The sequence below is a fragment of the Arachis hypogaea genome, chromosome 3 (assembly GCF_003086295.3).
Source record: "Arachis hypogaea cultivar Tifrunner chromosome 3, arahy.Tifrunner.gnm2.J5K5, whole genome shotgun sequence".
In the NCBI taxonomy this organism is placed as follows: domain Eukaryota; kingdom Viridiplantae; phylum Streptophyta; class Magnoliopsida; order Fabales; family Fabaceae; genus Arachis; species Arachis hypogaea.
In genome coordinates this window covers 57,857,240-57,874,130 of record NC_092038.1, presented here as the reverse complement: position 1 = coordinate 57,874,130, position 16,891 = coordinate 57,857,240, and the positions used below count along the sequence as shown (strand labels likewise).

Genomic DNA, 16,891 nt, shown 5'->3' with positions numbered 1-16,891 from the left:
CCAACTCACGAGCAACAGTTAAAGAAATAAAGGAATGCGATGCACCCGAATCATACAGTATAGTTAGAAATCGATTTTTAACATAACACTGACCTTAGATCAGGGCGTCTGATTGCATAGCATCATCAGCAGTCATAGCAAACACTCGACCTTATTGCTGGGTTCGCGTTGGATTCTGAGTAAACCTCTTTGAGCAATTCTTAGCCATATGTCTTGGTTCATTACAAATATAACACTTGGATGTTCCAAACAAGCAGGGTCTGTTACCGATGATATGTTGGTAAAAACTGGCAAGGATGTTTTCTTGGTACGTTGATGTGGATCAAGATTTGTTGACAAAGTGCTCTCGACGCCGCATGACAGCACCTTGAGTTTGTGGGGTAAAAATTAAACAACATAAAACAATGTTTTATTCTGAGTGTGCTGATTGTCTCTATTCCAACTATATTAGATGTTTATTGAAATTCCTTTTTTATCTATTATGCATGTCTGTTATCATCACACTTGCCGTATATATGTGGTTTGCATGCTTTTATCAAACATCTCTACTTTAATATCTATGTTGATCCATACAAAGTTGGGGTGGAAGTAATCACATTATAAGTTATTGAATAACTAATTAGTGAATTTATATCAATTTGGATTTAAACAAATTGAATTTGGGATACGTGGAACTATATATTATGATGATGACTTCCATCACAAAGGCATATAATTCTGCAATACTACTCTATGTTTTTTGTTGCAAGTCTTGTCTGTTGATGTTAAACTCATGAAACTCATAATTATCTCAGTCTTAAACATAATCCTTAGTTTTCGTTCAACACTTCAAATAATTTTCACCTATAAAGAAGATTCGATAAGTGTTAGTTGTGATAAAAATTTTCATCTTTCGTATAATATGCTAAAATTAAATGACCCACACCAAGTATGTAAGTTTAGGATTTTTCTCTACTAAGATAATCACTGGTTACATGTATTGGTATTTAAAAACCATGAACCGAAATATCATTTTGATACATAACATGAAATGTTATTATAGTGGGTCATCTAAGTTTATAAAGGGATTAAAAATATACATTAACTATACTGAACAATTTATATATTTCCCATGTGATAAAAGCAAACCTTTTAAGATATTGATTAACAATTAGCAAGGTTTAAATATATAATGCATAATCCGTCAATATATAACTGGATATTAACTCATAAACAAATTATATATGTCCTTGGTGAAATTTGTTCATCTGCTCGCCTGATTTGCACCTTCAACTAATATTTTTAAATACTTCTTTGTAAACGACGTTATATGTCATGTGAAGATCTTCGTCATTATATTACAATATCTGGAGCTCTTTTTTATTGGTCACCGTAAAAAATAAAAATAGCGATGTACACTTAAAAAACAGATATTTTAGGGTCAAACCAACATTTGATAGTGACTGACCTTAATTCTTGTTAATTGTCATTGCATAAAAAATTATAATAAAAAACTGTTTGTATTGAAACTTAAATGGTATCCTGTAATTAGATAATGTTAAGTCATCCTTAGAATAAATATTTTCTGTCCAGAATTTTTCTCTGTCATACTCTTTAGGTTCTATTACGTGTTTTTCAGACTTTATGATAACCAAACGTGTCCCATTACATAGTCCTATCCAGTGATCAATGTTTTTTAGTAACATAATAGACATTCCTACCTCAAGTGTTAATTCATGGTTTGGAACATCTGAGCATTTGATGGTGTTTAAAAATTCGAGTGTGAACGGATGCCAAAATATCATTGTTCGTTTTTATTGGGCATTGTTTTTTTTTTTTGGGTCAAGTTTCATTGGGCATCTTTTTCAGAGTTGTAGTAAGTTTGGGCTTCACCGGTGTTCAAACTAATTGTGTATTGATTAATCTCATCCACAATTAATACCAAAAAAAAAAAATTTCATCCACAATTTGCAACCTCGATGCAAGTATAGTCCAATCCTTAGGGATGGCCACGGAATCTCATAACATATTCCCGTCTCTGCCCCGTCATTGGGACGGGTAACAGGGATCCCGTATCTGCCGGAGACCACCAGCGGCCACCACCGAAGTATTTCTGCTGCCGTTAATTCCAAAATAGCAGACATCCGATTCGCCGCCGCATACGAATTGTCCCATCGCGGCTGCTCCGCCAGTTGCGGCGGCGACAAAGCAATGGTTTCGGCCCACGCTTGAATTGGGGATTATTTTAAACTTGTTCGTGTTCACCATGCTAATGTAAATCACTAACCGTTTTGTTCAGCAACTTTAAAGTTCAAAGTTTTTCAATTTTCACAAAATCAAGTTAACTAAACCCTGATTTTATGGTTTTTGTAGGCTTTGGTGCATTCGTCTCGGTGTTTTTGGTTTCCATTCAAACCCCAATTGTAAGTTAGGAATTCTTATTTCCTTTTAATCTCTGTTTGTAGTGAATGTCAGTGATATACTGATATTTGACTTGAATAGCTTATGTTGTAAGAGTTGATTATGATTCACTTTAATGTTTTGCAATAGGCATTTCAAAGATTGGGAGCTTCAGTGAATAGATTGTCTAAGATTGTTTCAGAAGAGGTGCCTGGGACTCTATCTTCTCTCAAACTTTCTAGCATGGAGCTGAATGATTTGACCCAAAAGCTTGGTAATTTAAGGTAATATTGGAAAACATGCTAAATTCAAAATGCTATTATCATGCATTACCATAGTTACATGAATTCAACAATTAGGTAGTGTACCGCATATCAAATCATCTGCACACCGGACGGTGATATGTATATTTTCCACGTAAAGTATTTCACATATGGTGTATTGCGGACTGCGTACCCGTCCCCGCACCGGAACGTATTGTGTTCCATGTAACTATATGCATTACTTTAACGAATGTTTGGTAGTATTATACAAAGGGAATGTACATTTTGTTCCCTGAAATTGCACGAGCAATTTGTTCTCGGAAATGTGACTCCTGTTAATCCCGAGCAAACTTTCGTTTTACAACTGTTAGTGTAGCCCTGATGTAGACAAGTAATTACTGCCTTGGCTGTGATTATGCATTACTTGAATGAATGTTTCTTTATACATATAAGCTGAGTTGAACTTTTAAGTTAATATAATTTACATTAATAATGTGGTTGTGTAAATAAGCTCTACTGCTCTAGTGTATCTTGTTTAAAATTCATGACCAAACTATTAATAATGAGAAATGATTTACCCTCCAAATAGATCATCCTAAACTTCCTCTGAACTATTAAATGAGGGAATAATTGATTGCTTTTTTGATATTTTAAGACATCAAAAGTTTCTACTTTTTCACTATTTTTAGTGTTTAGGTATTTAGGAGTATTTTCAGGATGATATATCATTTCACATTATTATTTTGATTAATAGAAATCTGACTTAGTCAATGGTGAGTTGACCAATCAACCCATCCCCTTTTGGCCCCTGACTTTTTTCATTTTAGACAACCCATCCCCTAACTATAGAAAAATGACAACCTGCCCACTATCCTTCCTTTCATGTTCTTTTTCTCTATGGTTGCCAATTATAGCCCGTCAAGTCAGTATGTCTCTGATGATGTTATGCCATTCATTTCTTAGGCATATAATTTCTGGAGTTCGCATAGGAAGGAAGGAAGAAAGCAGTACCAGTTCGAGATCCTATCTTGAGAACCCAGCATCATAACACCAGCAATATCGTGGACGTGCATAAGGATGTTGTTTCTGGGATTAAGCTTGGTTGAATAGGAGTCATTGAATTGGTGTATGATCTTTTCATTGTCTTGGATTCTATTGAAATCACAAGCTATCTGTTGAAAAACGAACATCTAGTGCTTTCAAATTTAAAGCTGCCATTGCAAAATAGTAAGAAAAATTGCTCAATCAGGGCCCTAGTCTCTATGTTGAGTGTTGACCCTGAATATCAATCCATTTCTAAAACAGATATTCTATACTTCAATATAGGTTACAAAATGTGAATATTGTGATGACTCTGTTCATTTTTGAAGCTATGGAATCTCGATCTGTAAATAAATTTGAATCTTAGGTTTATTGTAATATGTAATTTCATTGAGGCAGAACGTGTATCAGTTGACTATATTGGAAAAGAATATTTACAGTTTTGCATGCTTCTTTAGCATTTCTGCAGCATCTTTTGCATTTTCTGGTACTGGCATGTTGCACAGTAGAGTTACTCTAGAAGATGATACCAAAGCTTTGTTTCTTGAATTTGACGGATCAATTTTCCACATTCTCACATCCCATACCTGCTACAGAGGAAAACTGTGTTATGGAATGCTTTTCTGATTAACCCACAATTATAAAAGAGATCAATAACATTTTATATAAAATGATCATAGTCGTCTTATTTTGGTGACTTACAAGATAAAGCAATTTCATTGTTTTAAGAGTTTGGCTAAGCTGTTCCTTAGAAATATTTGTTAAGAAAACGAAAGGATGATTTTATAGGCTAAGAAAACCTCTATACATATATTACATTGGAAGATTAATTTTTTTTTTCTTTTTTTTCAATAAGAAATGATCACTTTTTTATTCTTAACAAGTGTCCTTATAATACTAGTCAGCAATATCGTTGTTTTAAATTTTAATTCTAATCCACTACACCTTTGAAATTTTTTTTTTCTAATTATGGTGGGCGTATCCGTTATTCATCCATAGGTTATCCCATTTTTGTAAACATCGTCAAAACGGAATATCCATTGAATGTTTAAGGCATAGAGAAATCTCATGAAAATTTAGATTCATTTAACTTATTCTAACAAGTGCACAAGACCAAGGAAGGATAAGGATCAAGTTTTAGTGCAGACACCCTGTCATCAAATCAAGCCTCTGAAGTCAGAACTAAATGAGTACTACATGATATTTAGCCAATGACGTACTTTTTGGAAGAGTTTTGACTATTCAGTGTTATATTATTTGATTTAATACAAAAACATGCATGATAAAACATAACACGAAGATTGAAGAGTCAGCATAAAAGAAGAAAAAGGTGAAACGGGTAAAGCACCTGAATGGTTTTGCCAAGATTCAAAGGGGTAGCTTGGGCGTGGATCAATTCACCAAGTTCTGCTCGTTTGACATGGTTGATGCTAAGTTGAATTCCAGCTACCCTTTGAAAACCAGAAGCTATGTGTGCTCCCATGCTTGCGAGTGACTCTGCTATCAATGCTGATACCCCTCCATGAAGCACCTTAAATGGCTGGCCTCATATTCAAATTCAATTCCATAAAATTAAATTCATTTTATTCTTCGTAAATGAAAAAAGAAAAAGGAAGAAAGAAATTGCAGGTGGGTTATTGTTATTGACCTGGCAGCATTTCTCGGTAACAATGAAACGACCGGAAATTCTTTGGGGTGTTATATCTTCAAATTCAAACCCAAATAAATGAAGGGGAACGTCCAAAACTGCAGTTTTGGATTTTGCCGATGATGATGATGGTGGAGCCTTATCCTCCATGAAACAATAACTGGACAAAAATAAAAGCTATTATCTTTCTTTCTTTCTGTTCTATTGTTATCTCTTTTTCCGTAAGAACACAAAAGGCAACTAGAGATGCTTGGTTATAAAACTGGACTTTGAGGATGTGAGGTCTGATTCCAAGGGTATTTTGGCCCATTAAATGGGAATGGAAGTTTGGGTTGGTGAGGAAGCATTTCGATATTGACTTCCTACCTTAATGGTACAAGGCGAAATTGGGAGTCGCAAATGGTCAAAATTTCCATCATCAAAGACAACAATAACAATAAACAAAGATAGAAAAGCAATGGACGGCGGCAGGCAATGACAGCTAATTAGTTATAACTTAAATAATATAGTCTTTTTATATTTATTTAAAAAATATGGATTGAAATCTCACTACTAACAATAAAATAAATAAATAAATGGACGGCGGCGGCTTAACCGCGATAGAGTTATGGGTAGTAACGTTTCTTAATATGCCTAATTACGTAATTAACTATTGAACAAGGACACTTGTATAGGTGTGTCTCGGAAATTTTGGATCAGACGCATAATTGAGACTTTTTTGACGCAATCAACAAATTTTTGGATAGTTAAATACCTTCAGACACAATTATCATTGGTTTTGACTTATTTAAATAAATTTTTTTTTGCAAAAAATAATTTATTTATTAAATTTTAAATACGTTTAAGTATTTTTATTTAAAAAAATAAATTATTTAACTTTTTTATATTTTTAAAAATTAATAATACTTTATTTTAAAAAAACAAAAGTAAAGATATTTTTAATATTTGAATTTTTTTTAAATTTAAAATAATATTTGTCTATTAAAAGAAAATTTTTTTAAAAAAATAATTTTTTTTCAAAAATTAATCTAAACTTATTCTTAAAAGTTAGTATTTTTTACTTTATTCTAGTTTATATTATTGAAATATGCTTGAAAATAATATATATTATTAATTATTAGATAAAAATTTATGTAAAATATTTTATATAATTAAAAACAATAAATTTTTATTAAATAAAATATCAAATATGCCTATTATAGTTTATTTATAAATTCTTTTATAAAATATATATTGTATTATTGTGTTTTTGTGTCTAACAAATCTTTAAAGTTATATATATATATATATATATATATATATATATAGTGTTATCTCATGTTTCATATTCGTATCACACTAAAAATTTTAAATTTCATCATATCTATCCCAAGAAAATGTTTGCTAAATATTTTTTTCTTAAGAAAAGTATTCTTATTAATAAAAAAAATATTTTACTACTTTCAACTTGAGTTTAAAGTTTTTACTAAGAAAATAAAGTATTTATTATTTCAATTAATTTCATATTTAATTAGTAAAAGAATGAATTAAAAGGCATATTAATGCCTATTAATCTATTTCCATTAATACACATGTATACATATAGAAGAAAAATATTAACCTTCAGTCATGTAAAGTAAATGTTAATTATTATTTCACCCTAAAATAAAGAAATAAGTGTCATTTTCATTTAAGCTACTATTCTATGAACAGAAAAAAGGATTATTCATTATTGTTGTTGTTATTGTTATTATTATTGTTGTTGAATAAAAATTAATATAAATAACATTAAAATATATTTTATTATTGATTAACTTTATTTTAACATTTTAAATTGTGTTAAAAGGTATAGAATTTATCAACTAATTAACACATTTTTTATTTAATTAATTGAGTTTTTAAAATCTTACTTACGATAAAGTTGTGTGTGAAAAATATATTTTTCTATGCTCCTAATTATTAACTTCTTAATCTCTTTTTATGTCATTCGATGCCATGATGAAATTTCTTTAAATGTTTCAGGGCTAAGGTACATCAATGGTCTCAAAAGATCGAAAAGAATGGAGTAAAAAAGCAAATTCAAAAAGAAATTCAGAATAGAAACTATTTAAAAATTTTCTTTAATAAAATTCTTGTCGCCCAAACGAGATTCTCGCACAAACGTCATTTTCTCGCTTAAACGATATTTTCTCGCTCAAACGAGATCCTCACACAAACGACATTTTCTCGCTTGAAGGAAAAGCTTGCATGCGCGAGATCAATCCACGTCCCTTGATTAATGAAACATGTGCATCCACGTTTTGGGTTCTCTAAAGGTCCCCATCAGCTGTATCTAATGGTATTTAGAAGCCAATATGACGTTGGAGTGGGGAGGATAGATCACACACGCACGCACTCTCTCTCTCTCTCTCATTTTTTCTTTCTTAGAGTTTTAGAACCTTGAATTTTAGAGAGCAAATTTTACATTCTTGACTTGGATTAAAAGCTTGAGTCATTAATATCTAAGTTGATTAATAATTTAGAGATGTTGATTAATCTTATTTTCATTAATGCTAATATTTTACTAATTTAATTAGTAAGTTGTTAGGACTTGTGGATTAGAGTTAATTAAACCTAATTGACTTTCTTCAATTTGTAGAGGTTGAAAAATTGGATTTTGTACAAGATGTCGTTAGTACGGGTTGAGAGATAGATCGGAGACTTGCCAGTCTTGGGTAATGACGGGATCAGATCTTCTTGGAGCGACTGGGGGTGGTACCTGCAAAAATACACTGATGCCGAAGTCAGAATGGATCTAGGTGTTATAGGTGAAGATTAGAAATGTATGACGTACTTGAAGGAGCCTTTAGCTCCCCTTATATAGTTTGAGGTTGTTATCTTATCTTATCTTATTGGCTAGATAAGAGAAGTATTTGATTTGAATGTTGGTTAAGGGTTTTGGGGTTACCATACTAGTTTGGACCGTGAGGGAGGCTCAAGCCCGGGCAACCAGGTTGTGACTTCTCTTATGGGGGACTCGGAGATCAGGTCCGGAATAGTTGCCCCCGGAGCGAGGAAATGTTTTTTGCTCGTCCTCATTGCTAGAAGAGTTTGTTTTGCCGTGTAGCCGCTGAGGCTGGCAAGGAGGGTAAAGTGCTAGGATTGGCCTTCTTGTCAGGGTCGGGAGTTCGTGAAGTATTTGGCCGTCCCATCACTTGTTTGTTGCTTTTTCTGAAGAGGGTTTCTGTCATTTGCGATTCCTCAGGCACCATAATGACGTTTAATGTGAGGGAAATTTTTTAGGTTCTCTTTCTTTTCTTATTCTTCATTCTATTTATTTCTGAGACATTTGGGGTTTTTTGGCTTTCTATTTCTACTTGCCTCTTTGCTACAACCGCTCATTTCTCTTTTCTTTTGTATTTTTTCTTACCTGTAACTGCCTTTTCTTCTTCCATTTTTCTTGCTTGAGAGTTTGCCATATTCCCTCTCTGGAGTTGCTTTTGGTTGCATCTGTTGGTGCTCTAATGGATGCGCTGGTGCTGCATTCCGTTCCTTGCCTCCTTTTCGTTCATTTTTTTTCAAAAAAAATTAGGTTGGTGCTCTTCTGTAATGTTTTACTTCTTTTTTTATTATGCTTTTTGCTTTCTGAATAGGGGTAGTAGGAAAACGAAGAGGGGGGGGGGAGAGTGCCACTATTTTAATATAACTTCTTATGATTGTGGTAATGGTAGAGGAATGGGGGAGTGTGCCCCTGCTTTTTAGGTGCTTTTAGGTACGTTACTATAGAATTTGTATGGTCTTCTTATTCTGGGGAGTGGGCTGATGGTGGTGTTCCCTTTAATTTTTAGGTATGGTTCGCTATGTTATTTGAAGATTCCTTTCACGGTTTTAAGGAGGAATACTTCAAGGTCCGACCTGCTTGAGGACATCACCCATTCTAGCTGACCCTCGAGGGGGAGCGCCGTTTTGCCACATATTGGAATTTCGGTGCTAGTGCGTCATACTTGATGCGGATCACCTATGAGGGTGTGTCCCCGAGAACAAAAATATTGGTGGCATTTTGTGGTGGGTTTTCAGAGATCGACCCTTGAATCCCCGATATGTTATGGCTGATTCGGTGGTGTCCCGGACTTATATTGGTGTGTTCATTGTTGTCCTCATTTTTTAGTTCCATTTTATTTTTGTTTTTGGGTTCAAAACTTGATGTTTATTTTCTTCTCCTTTTTACAGTCCAAATGGCCGGCGGTTTGATCACCCTCACGAGGCTGAAGCCCGCTATGACCAAGGACGTCTAGAGCGAAGGTGGTGGTGCTTCGCCGTCAACGCCTTAGTCCCAGCCTCAGTTGGATTCCCGAACTGTCTCTTAAGAGATGCGTTTATTTCTGAGAACAGGACAAGACAAGACACTGAGAATAAGATATAAAGGACAAAGACACAAAATTTTGTATTCTTATATTCTGTTTGGTGATAAACTAGAATATATTATGAAAATCCAAGTTATTCTCATCTTTTTCATTCAAAAAATTTGAGATAAAAATATAATTATGAAAAAATAACAAGAATAATGGAAGAAAAAATAAAAAATAAGTTGTGTCCCTTGTTAGTGTCTTCGTGTCCTTCCTGTCAGGATGGACACAAAATACACTAATTTAGTGTCTCTAGACACATTGTCTCTATCTATGTCCCCTCTGTCAAACATAATTTTGTATCTTTGTGTCACTGTCTCAGTGTCTTGTCTGTGTAAACAAACGCGGCCTTGGAGCTTGCTTAAAGATTGGAGGAAGCTTGGAGGAAATTTGGAGGTGACATGGAGTGGAATAAAGTTGAACTGGCATCTTGGCTGAAGTGAGGGACATGAGGGACGTCCTTGGGAGTTGCCACGCCTTCGTGCATGTCCCTGCATGCATGGATGCATGGTTTTAGGCGTTTGTCATGTGAGGGACGTTGCTGCCTCGCAGTGAGTTTTCTGAGCTAAAAGATGCTCATTGTTTGTTATCTAAATGAATCTCCACCATAGACTATTATATATCGTTAAAACACTCTGGATGTTTACTTTCCAAAGTCACTAAAAGCGTGCCATTTGAGTCTCTGTAGCTCAGGTTATGCTCCTTTGAAGATGAAGAGGTCATCTTGGCGTGTGATACGCTGGTGCTATGCTCAACTTGTGTGTTTTGGGGTGAACTGCACCCTCAGATCCACTGTCCGTTATGAAGTGTTATATATGGTTGGAAAGCTCTGGAAGTCTACTTTCCAATGACACTAGAAGCACCTCATTTGGAGCTTTTTAGCTCAAGTTATTCTTGTTGGAGTATGAAGAGATCAAGTTACAATTTCATCTTGAACTTCCCTTTAGCTTGTCACAAAGAGGCATTGGAGGCTCCTTTGAGGCACCAAAATGAAGGCCAAAAGGTGGTGTTAAAGGCACCATGAATTAGGCGTTGAAGGCTCCACTCCTAATTCTTAAAACAAAGCCTTCAAAACCTGCACCAACTTACTTGTTTGTCTTTAAACCAGTGCTTAACAATTCTCCTTTTTGATCTTCTAAATTATTGCTCTAGAAGTATTGACTAATTAATTCTCTATTGATGCCTTTGTATTTTCTTTTTTTCATAATTTCTATAAGAATTCACATATTCAAGGCAATCAAAGTAATCTTCAAGTAAAACACAAAATACTTCATAATTAAGCAATGCTTAGTGACTTTTTGTATGAAATAAACAACCAAAACAGTACATGATGCAATATGCATCAGTGGCTCAGGAGAAGAAACCTTATTCTAATAAAGTTGCTGAGTTTAAAGCAGAATATGAAAAGGCTATGGAAAGTTATAATGCCACTAAAGCAGAAAGAAAAGAGGGAGAAGGAGAATGAGAGCATGAAAAGGGGGTTGTTGAAAACTTTGATAAGGAAGAAGCTATGGCCGGTTAAGACGAGGAGTTGTCTGATGAGGAGTAAAGTCTATTGGTTGCTACGTACAAGAGCTTAATTGTTTCTAGTGTAGTGTTGTAAATTTTTGGATGCACTTTACTTGGGATTTCATCATTTAGATGTTAATATTGTTCAAATGCCTTTGAAGTTACACTGCAAAATCTTTTTGTGTTGGCCTCTTGGAATATTCTTCAATGGCAATTGGTTAATACTTATTTCATTGTTCTCCAATTTTTCCCAACAGATGTTTTTTATTACTTTTATGATCTTCTGTCTATGACGGCAAAGCAGAATTGTATTATCGGCTTATTCTTCCTCTTTTTTTAATAAATTTTTCATTGATCGATCCAATTAACCTATTACAAAATCTGGGTACAGTTGGTTAAATATAGCCATATCTTTCTGTTCATCTGCCACGCTTATTAAGCATAGCCATCTTTCCCTATCAGCATGCTTCAAAAGTGTAGCCATATTTCTATTGTCACGCTTTCAAAGCGTAGCCAAAACCAACCCAATGGACATGTTTTAAAAGCGTGGCTATAGGATTATACATATAGCCACCCTTTTAAGCATCGCAACAGATAAAAGCGTGGAGAAAAATAGTGTGCCAATAGATTGACAAAAATTTGGCGATAGAACAATTAGCACGCTTGCAAATGTGATCCTTTTAAAAGCATGCTGATAGCTCAAAAAGTATGGTGAAAAGCTATCATTATGCTTTTTTACGCTTTTCGACACGTTTTAAAAGTGTGACAAAAGACTGATTTTCTTGTAGTGGACTAGCTCCTTATTTTACTGTGAAACTAAATGGTGCGAGCGCATGCATGTTATTGTATTGCACATAGGGATGGAAAAAGCATAGGTGACCTACTCGAAACTTGTGGCTTAGCCTATGTTTGGCCTAGTTTAGCCTGGTCTACCAAAAAATAAGTATAGGCCTAGATTATTTTAAAAGCTTAAATTCTTTAATAGGCCAAGTTTAAATTTAAAAAATAGTTTGTTTGACTAGTTAGGTTGGCCTCACGTGTGAAAATATATAAATATATAATTTTATTTTACTAAAAATATAATAACGAGGACTTAAACTTGTATCTTTTATTTTATTTAAATATTTTTATCTACTAAATTATTTGTTCTTTAATTACATATAGATAATTTTATTTTATTATTTATTTATTTTGTAATTATATATATTTTTTAAAATTTTTAAACTTTTTAACAGATTTTAGGTCTTCATAATATGTCATAAGTACTCAATAAATAGCCCATAATATACTATAGGCCAAGCTCTAACCAAAAAATTTTTATTGTAGGCATAATTTAGTAAGAATGAAATTTGGCCTGATCTTTACCTCTTTTTATCCCTAATTCTACATCATGTATGTTTACAGTCACTCTGATATCCTTGAATAATTTTTGTGTGCCCTAACTTCAATACTCACGAGACTTCCTTAATCTTTTGATTGGTTCCAACGTTAATAGATCGGTATTCTTTAGGTGTGAGAAATTATAAAATTAATGCAAACTGTTAAAGATGTATGCCTACTTATACACTAATATTGTCTTTCACTTTTGGTTTGATTTGATTTTCAAAATGTTGTGGATGCATGACAAGTTTTATGCGCTGATGATTTCCTATCATTATGTATAAATGAGAAACGGTAGGGGCTATCATTATGTATAAATTGAGTGTATTGAAGTTTTTATTGCTATAATTATAGTATGTTGCACCTTGTAATAACCCATTCATACATAAATATAACTGAATATTTGTATTGCAATTAAGTTATATATGTAATTTATTTATCATAATATAATAATGTTAGATATATAAAATTTTATCTACTTTCTCAATTTAAACTTTTAAAATAAAATTTCTTTTTGATATAATATTAGAGCTTCTATAATCAAAAGTCTAATATTATTTAATACTTGTTGCACCAAAACTCAGAAAGAAATTTACCATTAAACAAGTTTTAAAAAAAGTTTTATTTACATTCATGCTTCAAGAGTAAAAGAAAATTTTGTGTAAAGAGATATGATTCATATACCTCTTATAAATTTAAATTTTTGGAACAAGTGATTTCTAACACCTTATATAATTGCAAGAATAACTCTGATAACTCTACAATATTTCGCAACCAATCTAAAACACTGTACACCACTACTATGGTTCTAGATTTGCAGTGTACATACACCCGATCGTATTTGATACACTTTTCCCTTAAATCACATAGAATAGATCCCCAACAAAGGGCCAAAACAAAACCCTACTATAAAATAAATGATTCGTGATTACAACCAAGAGGTACCTTTACCTTTACCAATGATTAGTACATCAAACCCAAACCAAACAAAGATACAAAGGATACGATCATATATATGCCTTGTATTTGATCAAAACTTAATTTGTACGTACGAGATGTACGCGCATGTATTATAATTTATAAGGATCCCTTAAGAATTAAGTTCCCATAAAGTTAAGACAGCTTGAGAGCACCAAATAAATAATATTATTGGAACAGAGAGAAACGGAAGCAGGGAACTTTCACAGAAGATTTCATTCCACACCTACACAGAATGGCTAATGTAGTTTTGCCTTTGCTAAAAAGATAACCAAGACTGCATATATACTAACCAGAAATACATGTATACTATACAGGGCAAAGATCAAAACGCAAGAAAGAAAGCATGCAAATCTATAAATTAAAGTGCACTTTAGAATTTCCTAAGAGAAATCTAAATATATATATTGCAACAGGGAAGCAAAGTACGCGGTCCAACTTTAGGTACATAAAACAAGTGGCACTAGTTCATAAAAAATAGTATAAACAATTTTGAGTGATGCCTCTCTCTTATACGTAGTGTCTGTATTTTATTTATTTATTCATTTTTATTTGTATATATTTTTAAACAAACTTCATGTATACACAGAACAATAACGTGTCAACTAAATCCGTACTTGATTGAAGTGATAAATATATAGACACAAATTTGTAAATACAAAACATTTAAAATAATTCATTCTATAAATGATTTTAATATCGAACAAAATCATCTCCGACAAACGATATTTGTGATTCCACCGCTTTTAAATGGGTAAGTTTATAGTGGCCGTTATTATGGTGCTTACAGTGAAATTTTTGGATTGGAATTGTTGGAATTTTTTAAAAGTTTTGGAGATGAGAATGATAAAATAAAATTTACAATAGAAAAAGATAAGAGAATATAATAGTGCAATGTTATTTGTTAAGGTAAGCGTTATATAGACATTTTTTAGGCTTAATTTACTCCCACTAATTTGATTATGGTATCTAAAATAGGTTATTGGTGATTTTTTTCCGGATATAACGAAAAATAGTTGACTTATTTTTACACTAACTCATTCAAGTCTTACAGTAATAATATTTTAAAGAATTATATTTTTATTTTTTTTTTGCACACAAAAAAGTGTAGAAATAGAAAGATCGACATAATAAAACTAAGGATGGATTGTTATGTTCTGTTTCTCCACTCTAATGTCCTATTTATAGACACTAATCGATTTATGCATTAGCATACTCATGAAGAGAAATATCTCTTTGAAAAGATATAATTTGTTAAGATGTCACAACCCTTCAATAAGTTACAAATGTGTAATAAGTTATAAATTCTTTATAAATAATTCTTAATTCATATCTCTACAAAGAGATGTAACCTTTTAAACATGATTTTTAATATATTTTGAATTGAAATTTATTAATTGCGTGCATCAATAAAATGCAAAAAAAAAAAAATACAAAAAATTACATGACATTAAATTTATAGCCAAATCTGCAATAAAATTTACACAAAAAAAAACGCTTCAATAAAACTAGATTTTTTTTAAACAAAATAAATATTTTATTTACTAAAATAAATAATTTTTAGTGTTTTGATTAAAATACATCGAATCTCTTATCTCACTTACAGTGCAAACGAGATAATATTATACGTATCTCGTTTACACTAAGGCCACATAAAAATGAAGTGCATATATCGTTTACCGTGTAAACGAGATACATATAATATTATCTTGTTTACACTGTAAACGAGATACCTAAATAATTATAACGTTTACACTGTAAACGAGATATGTAAAGATAAATTTTTAACAACTATAAAATGATGTTTAACCCTTTGTATTCTTTAGAAATAGTTCACTACTTCTTGTCTACATATTTCTTCGGAAAATAAGTCAAAATGTCTAGTAGTAGTGAATATTTGGTTGTAAGTGTGTATCCAAGTTGCCGTATGAAAAATAGTGATAATGGAGTGATATTTGAGTGTGAGAATCCCATTCTATTGCGTACCCAGTGAGTAAGTTCTTATTCCGAGCTAAAGAGTCTAATATTGAGTAGCGTCAGTGGTAGCAGGATAAAAGAGATCGGAAGGGTTGGGTATAGGTTGCTAGCATTGATGGAAAATAAAATTTTTCGGTTTCGTCTATTTTGGCTCCATAGCGACGAGCATGTGCGCCTGATGTTTGACATCCATGGGAGAATCACAGCGGAACAAGTGACAGAGCTTTTTGCAGAGGTTGGCGACATCGGTGATGGTGGATCTGGCTCGTCAGAATTTGTCCACGATGACCCACCTCTCGCAGTCAAACCGTTGCACGTTGCTAGTCTAGTGGAAGACATGGACGTTAATGGTGAGGATTTCGACGAGGAGTATGTTATGGATAGCAACGAGAGCAGTTCCTCTGAGGATGATGATGAGGAGGAGTTTGAACTAGAGACCCCGATTGAGGCATCACGTCCGTATCTTTTGCCTGCCCCACACCCAATTCTAGCCTTGTCATCAGTACCTAGTCACTACGCTACGTTGGGTCTGGATGCGATACAAGAGAAGAATTGATTTTCCAATATGGGTGAAGATGATTACATCTTGGACGGTGGTGTGGAGTTTAGGGTTGGCCACATATTCAAAAGCAAAGATGCAGTAATGCAAGGTGTGAAGAATTAGAGCATTCACAGAAATGCTGAATACCGAATAGTGGAGTCGGATCTATTAAAGTACCATGTGCGTTGCTAACAACATGCAGCAAGCTGCCCTTGGAGTCTCCATGTTACTTTCTGGTAGAATCTCAGATATTGAAAAGTTGAAGTTTCATTGGTTTTATATTCTCAATTGTCATTGTTATGCTTGTTGTACATGTTTAACCACAATTGTTCTATTTCGTTAGGAATGTGCGTAGGGTGGGAGGAGCGCACACGTGTTTAGCACCCATTATGTTGCAGGACCACCGACAATTAGACAACAGTCTCATCTGTCGTGTCATCCTTATTTGATACAATCCAACCCGTCCATCAGCATCTATATCCTATAAGGTGCATTTAGACAAAGCTATCACTTCAAACCCTCGTACAGAAAGGTATGGATGGCAAAACAAAAGGCGATTGCGCAGATATACAGTAATTGGGAGAAATCGTACAATAAGGTACCGAGGTTGCTGCAAGCCCTACAGAGTTATTGTCCTGGAACGATGTGTGAGATCATTATTGTACCATACTATGATGGGCACCTCATGGTGCGTGATTGCAGCATGTTTGACAAGGTATTTTAGGCATTCCCTGCCTATGTGGAGGCTTTCAAGTATTGCAAGCTGTTTGTCATCGTCAATGGCATGCATCTGTATGGAAACATATGGTGG

The 16,891-nt window shown here is 33.4% G+C and overlaps 2 protein-coding genes across 3 annotated transcripts; one reads left to right on the top strand and one right to left on the bottom strand.

Moving 5' to 3' along the window:
- Nucleotides 1-208: 208 nt before the first annotated feature.
- Nucleotides 209-4,130, top strand: LOC112777934 (uncharacterized). Its single transcript, XM_029297430.2, has 5 exons — nucleotides 209-307; nucleotides 2,117-2,255; nucleotides 2,359-2,402; nucleotides 2,530-2,663; nucleotides 3,606-4,130. Exons 1-5 carry the CDS (start codon nucleotides 209-211, stop codon nucleotides 3,688-3,690), a joined length of 501 nt encoding a protein of 166 aa, XP_029153263.1. The 3' UTR covers nucleotides 3,691-4,130.
- LOC112790631 (1,4-dihydroxy-2-naphthoyl-CoA thioesterase 1) lies at nucleotides 3,027-5,807 on the bottom strand. 2 transcript variants are annotated; one of them, XM_072233005.1, is made up of 4 exons: nucleotides 5,332-5,800; nucleotides 5,032-5,223; nucleotides 4,122-4,270; nucleotides 3,027-3,832 (listed from the first exon to the last, which is right to left on the bottom strand). In XM_072233005.1, the coding sequence occupies exons 1-4, from the start codon at nucleotides 5,479-5,481 to the stop codon at nucleotides 3,811-3,813; spliced, it is 513 nt and encodes a 170-aa protein (XP_072089106.1). In that variant the 5' UTR covers nucleotides 5,482-5,800; the 3' UTR covers nucleotides 3,027-3,810. The 2 variants fall into 2 exon arrangements, with proteins under 2 accessions (XP_072089106.1, XP_025688899.1); XM_025833114.3 differs by lacking the exon at nucleotides 3,027-3,832 and having other exon boundaries at nucleotides 3,880-4,270; nucleotides 5,332-5,807.
- Nucleotides 5,808-16,891: the final 11,084 nt, after the last annotated feature.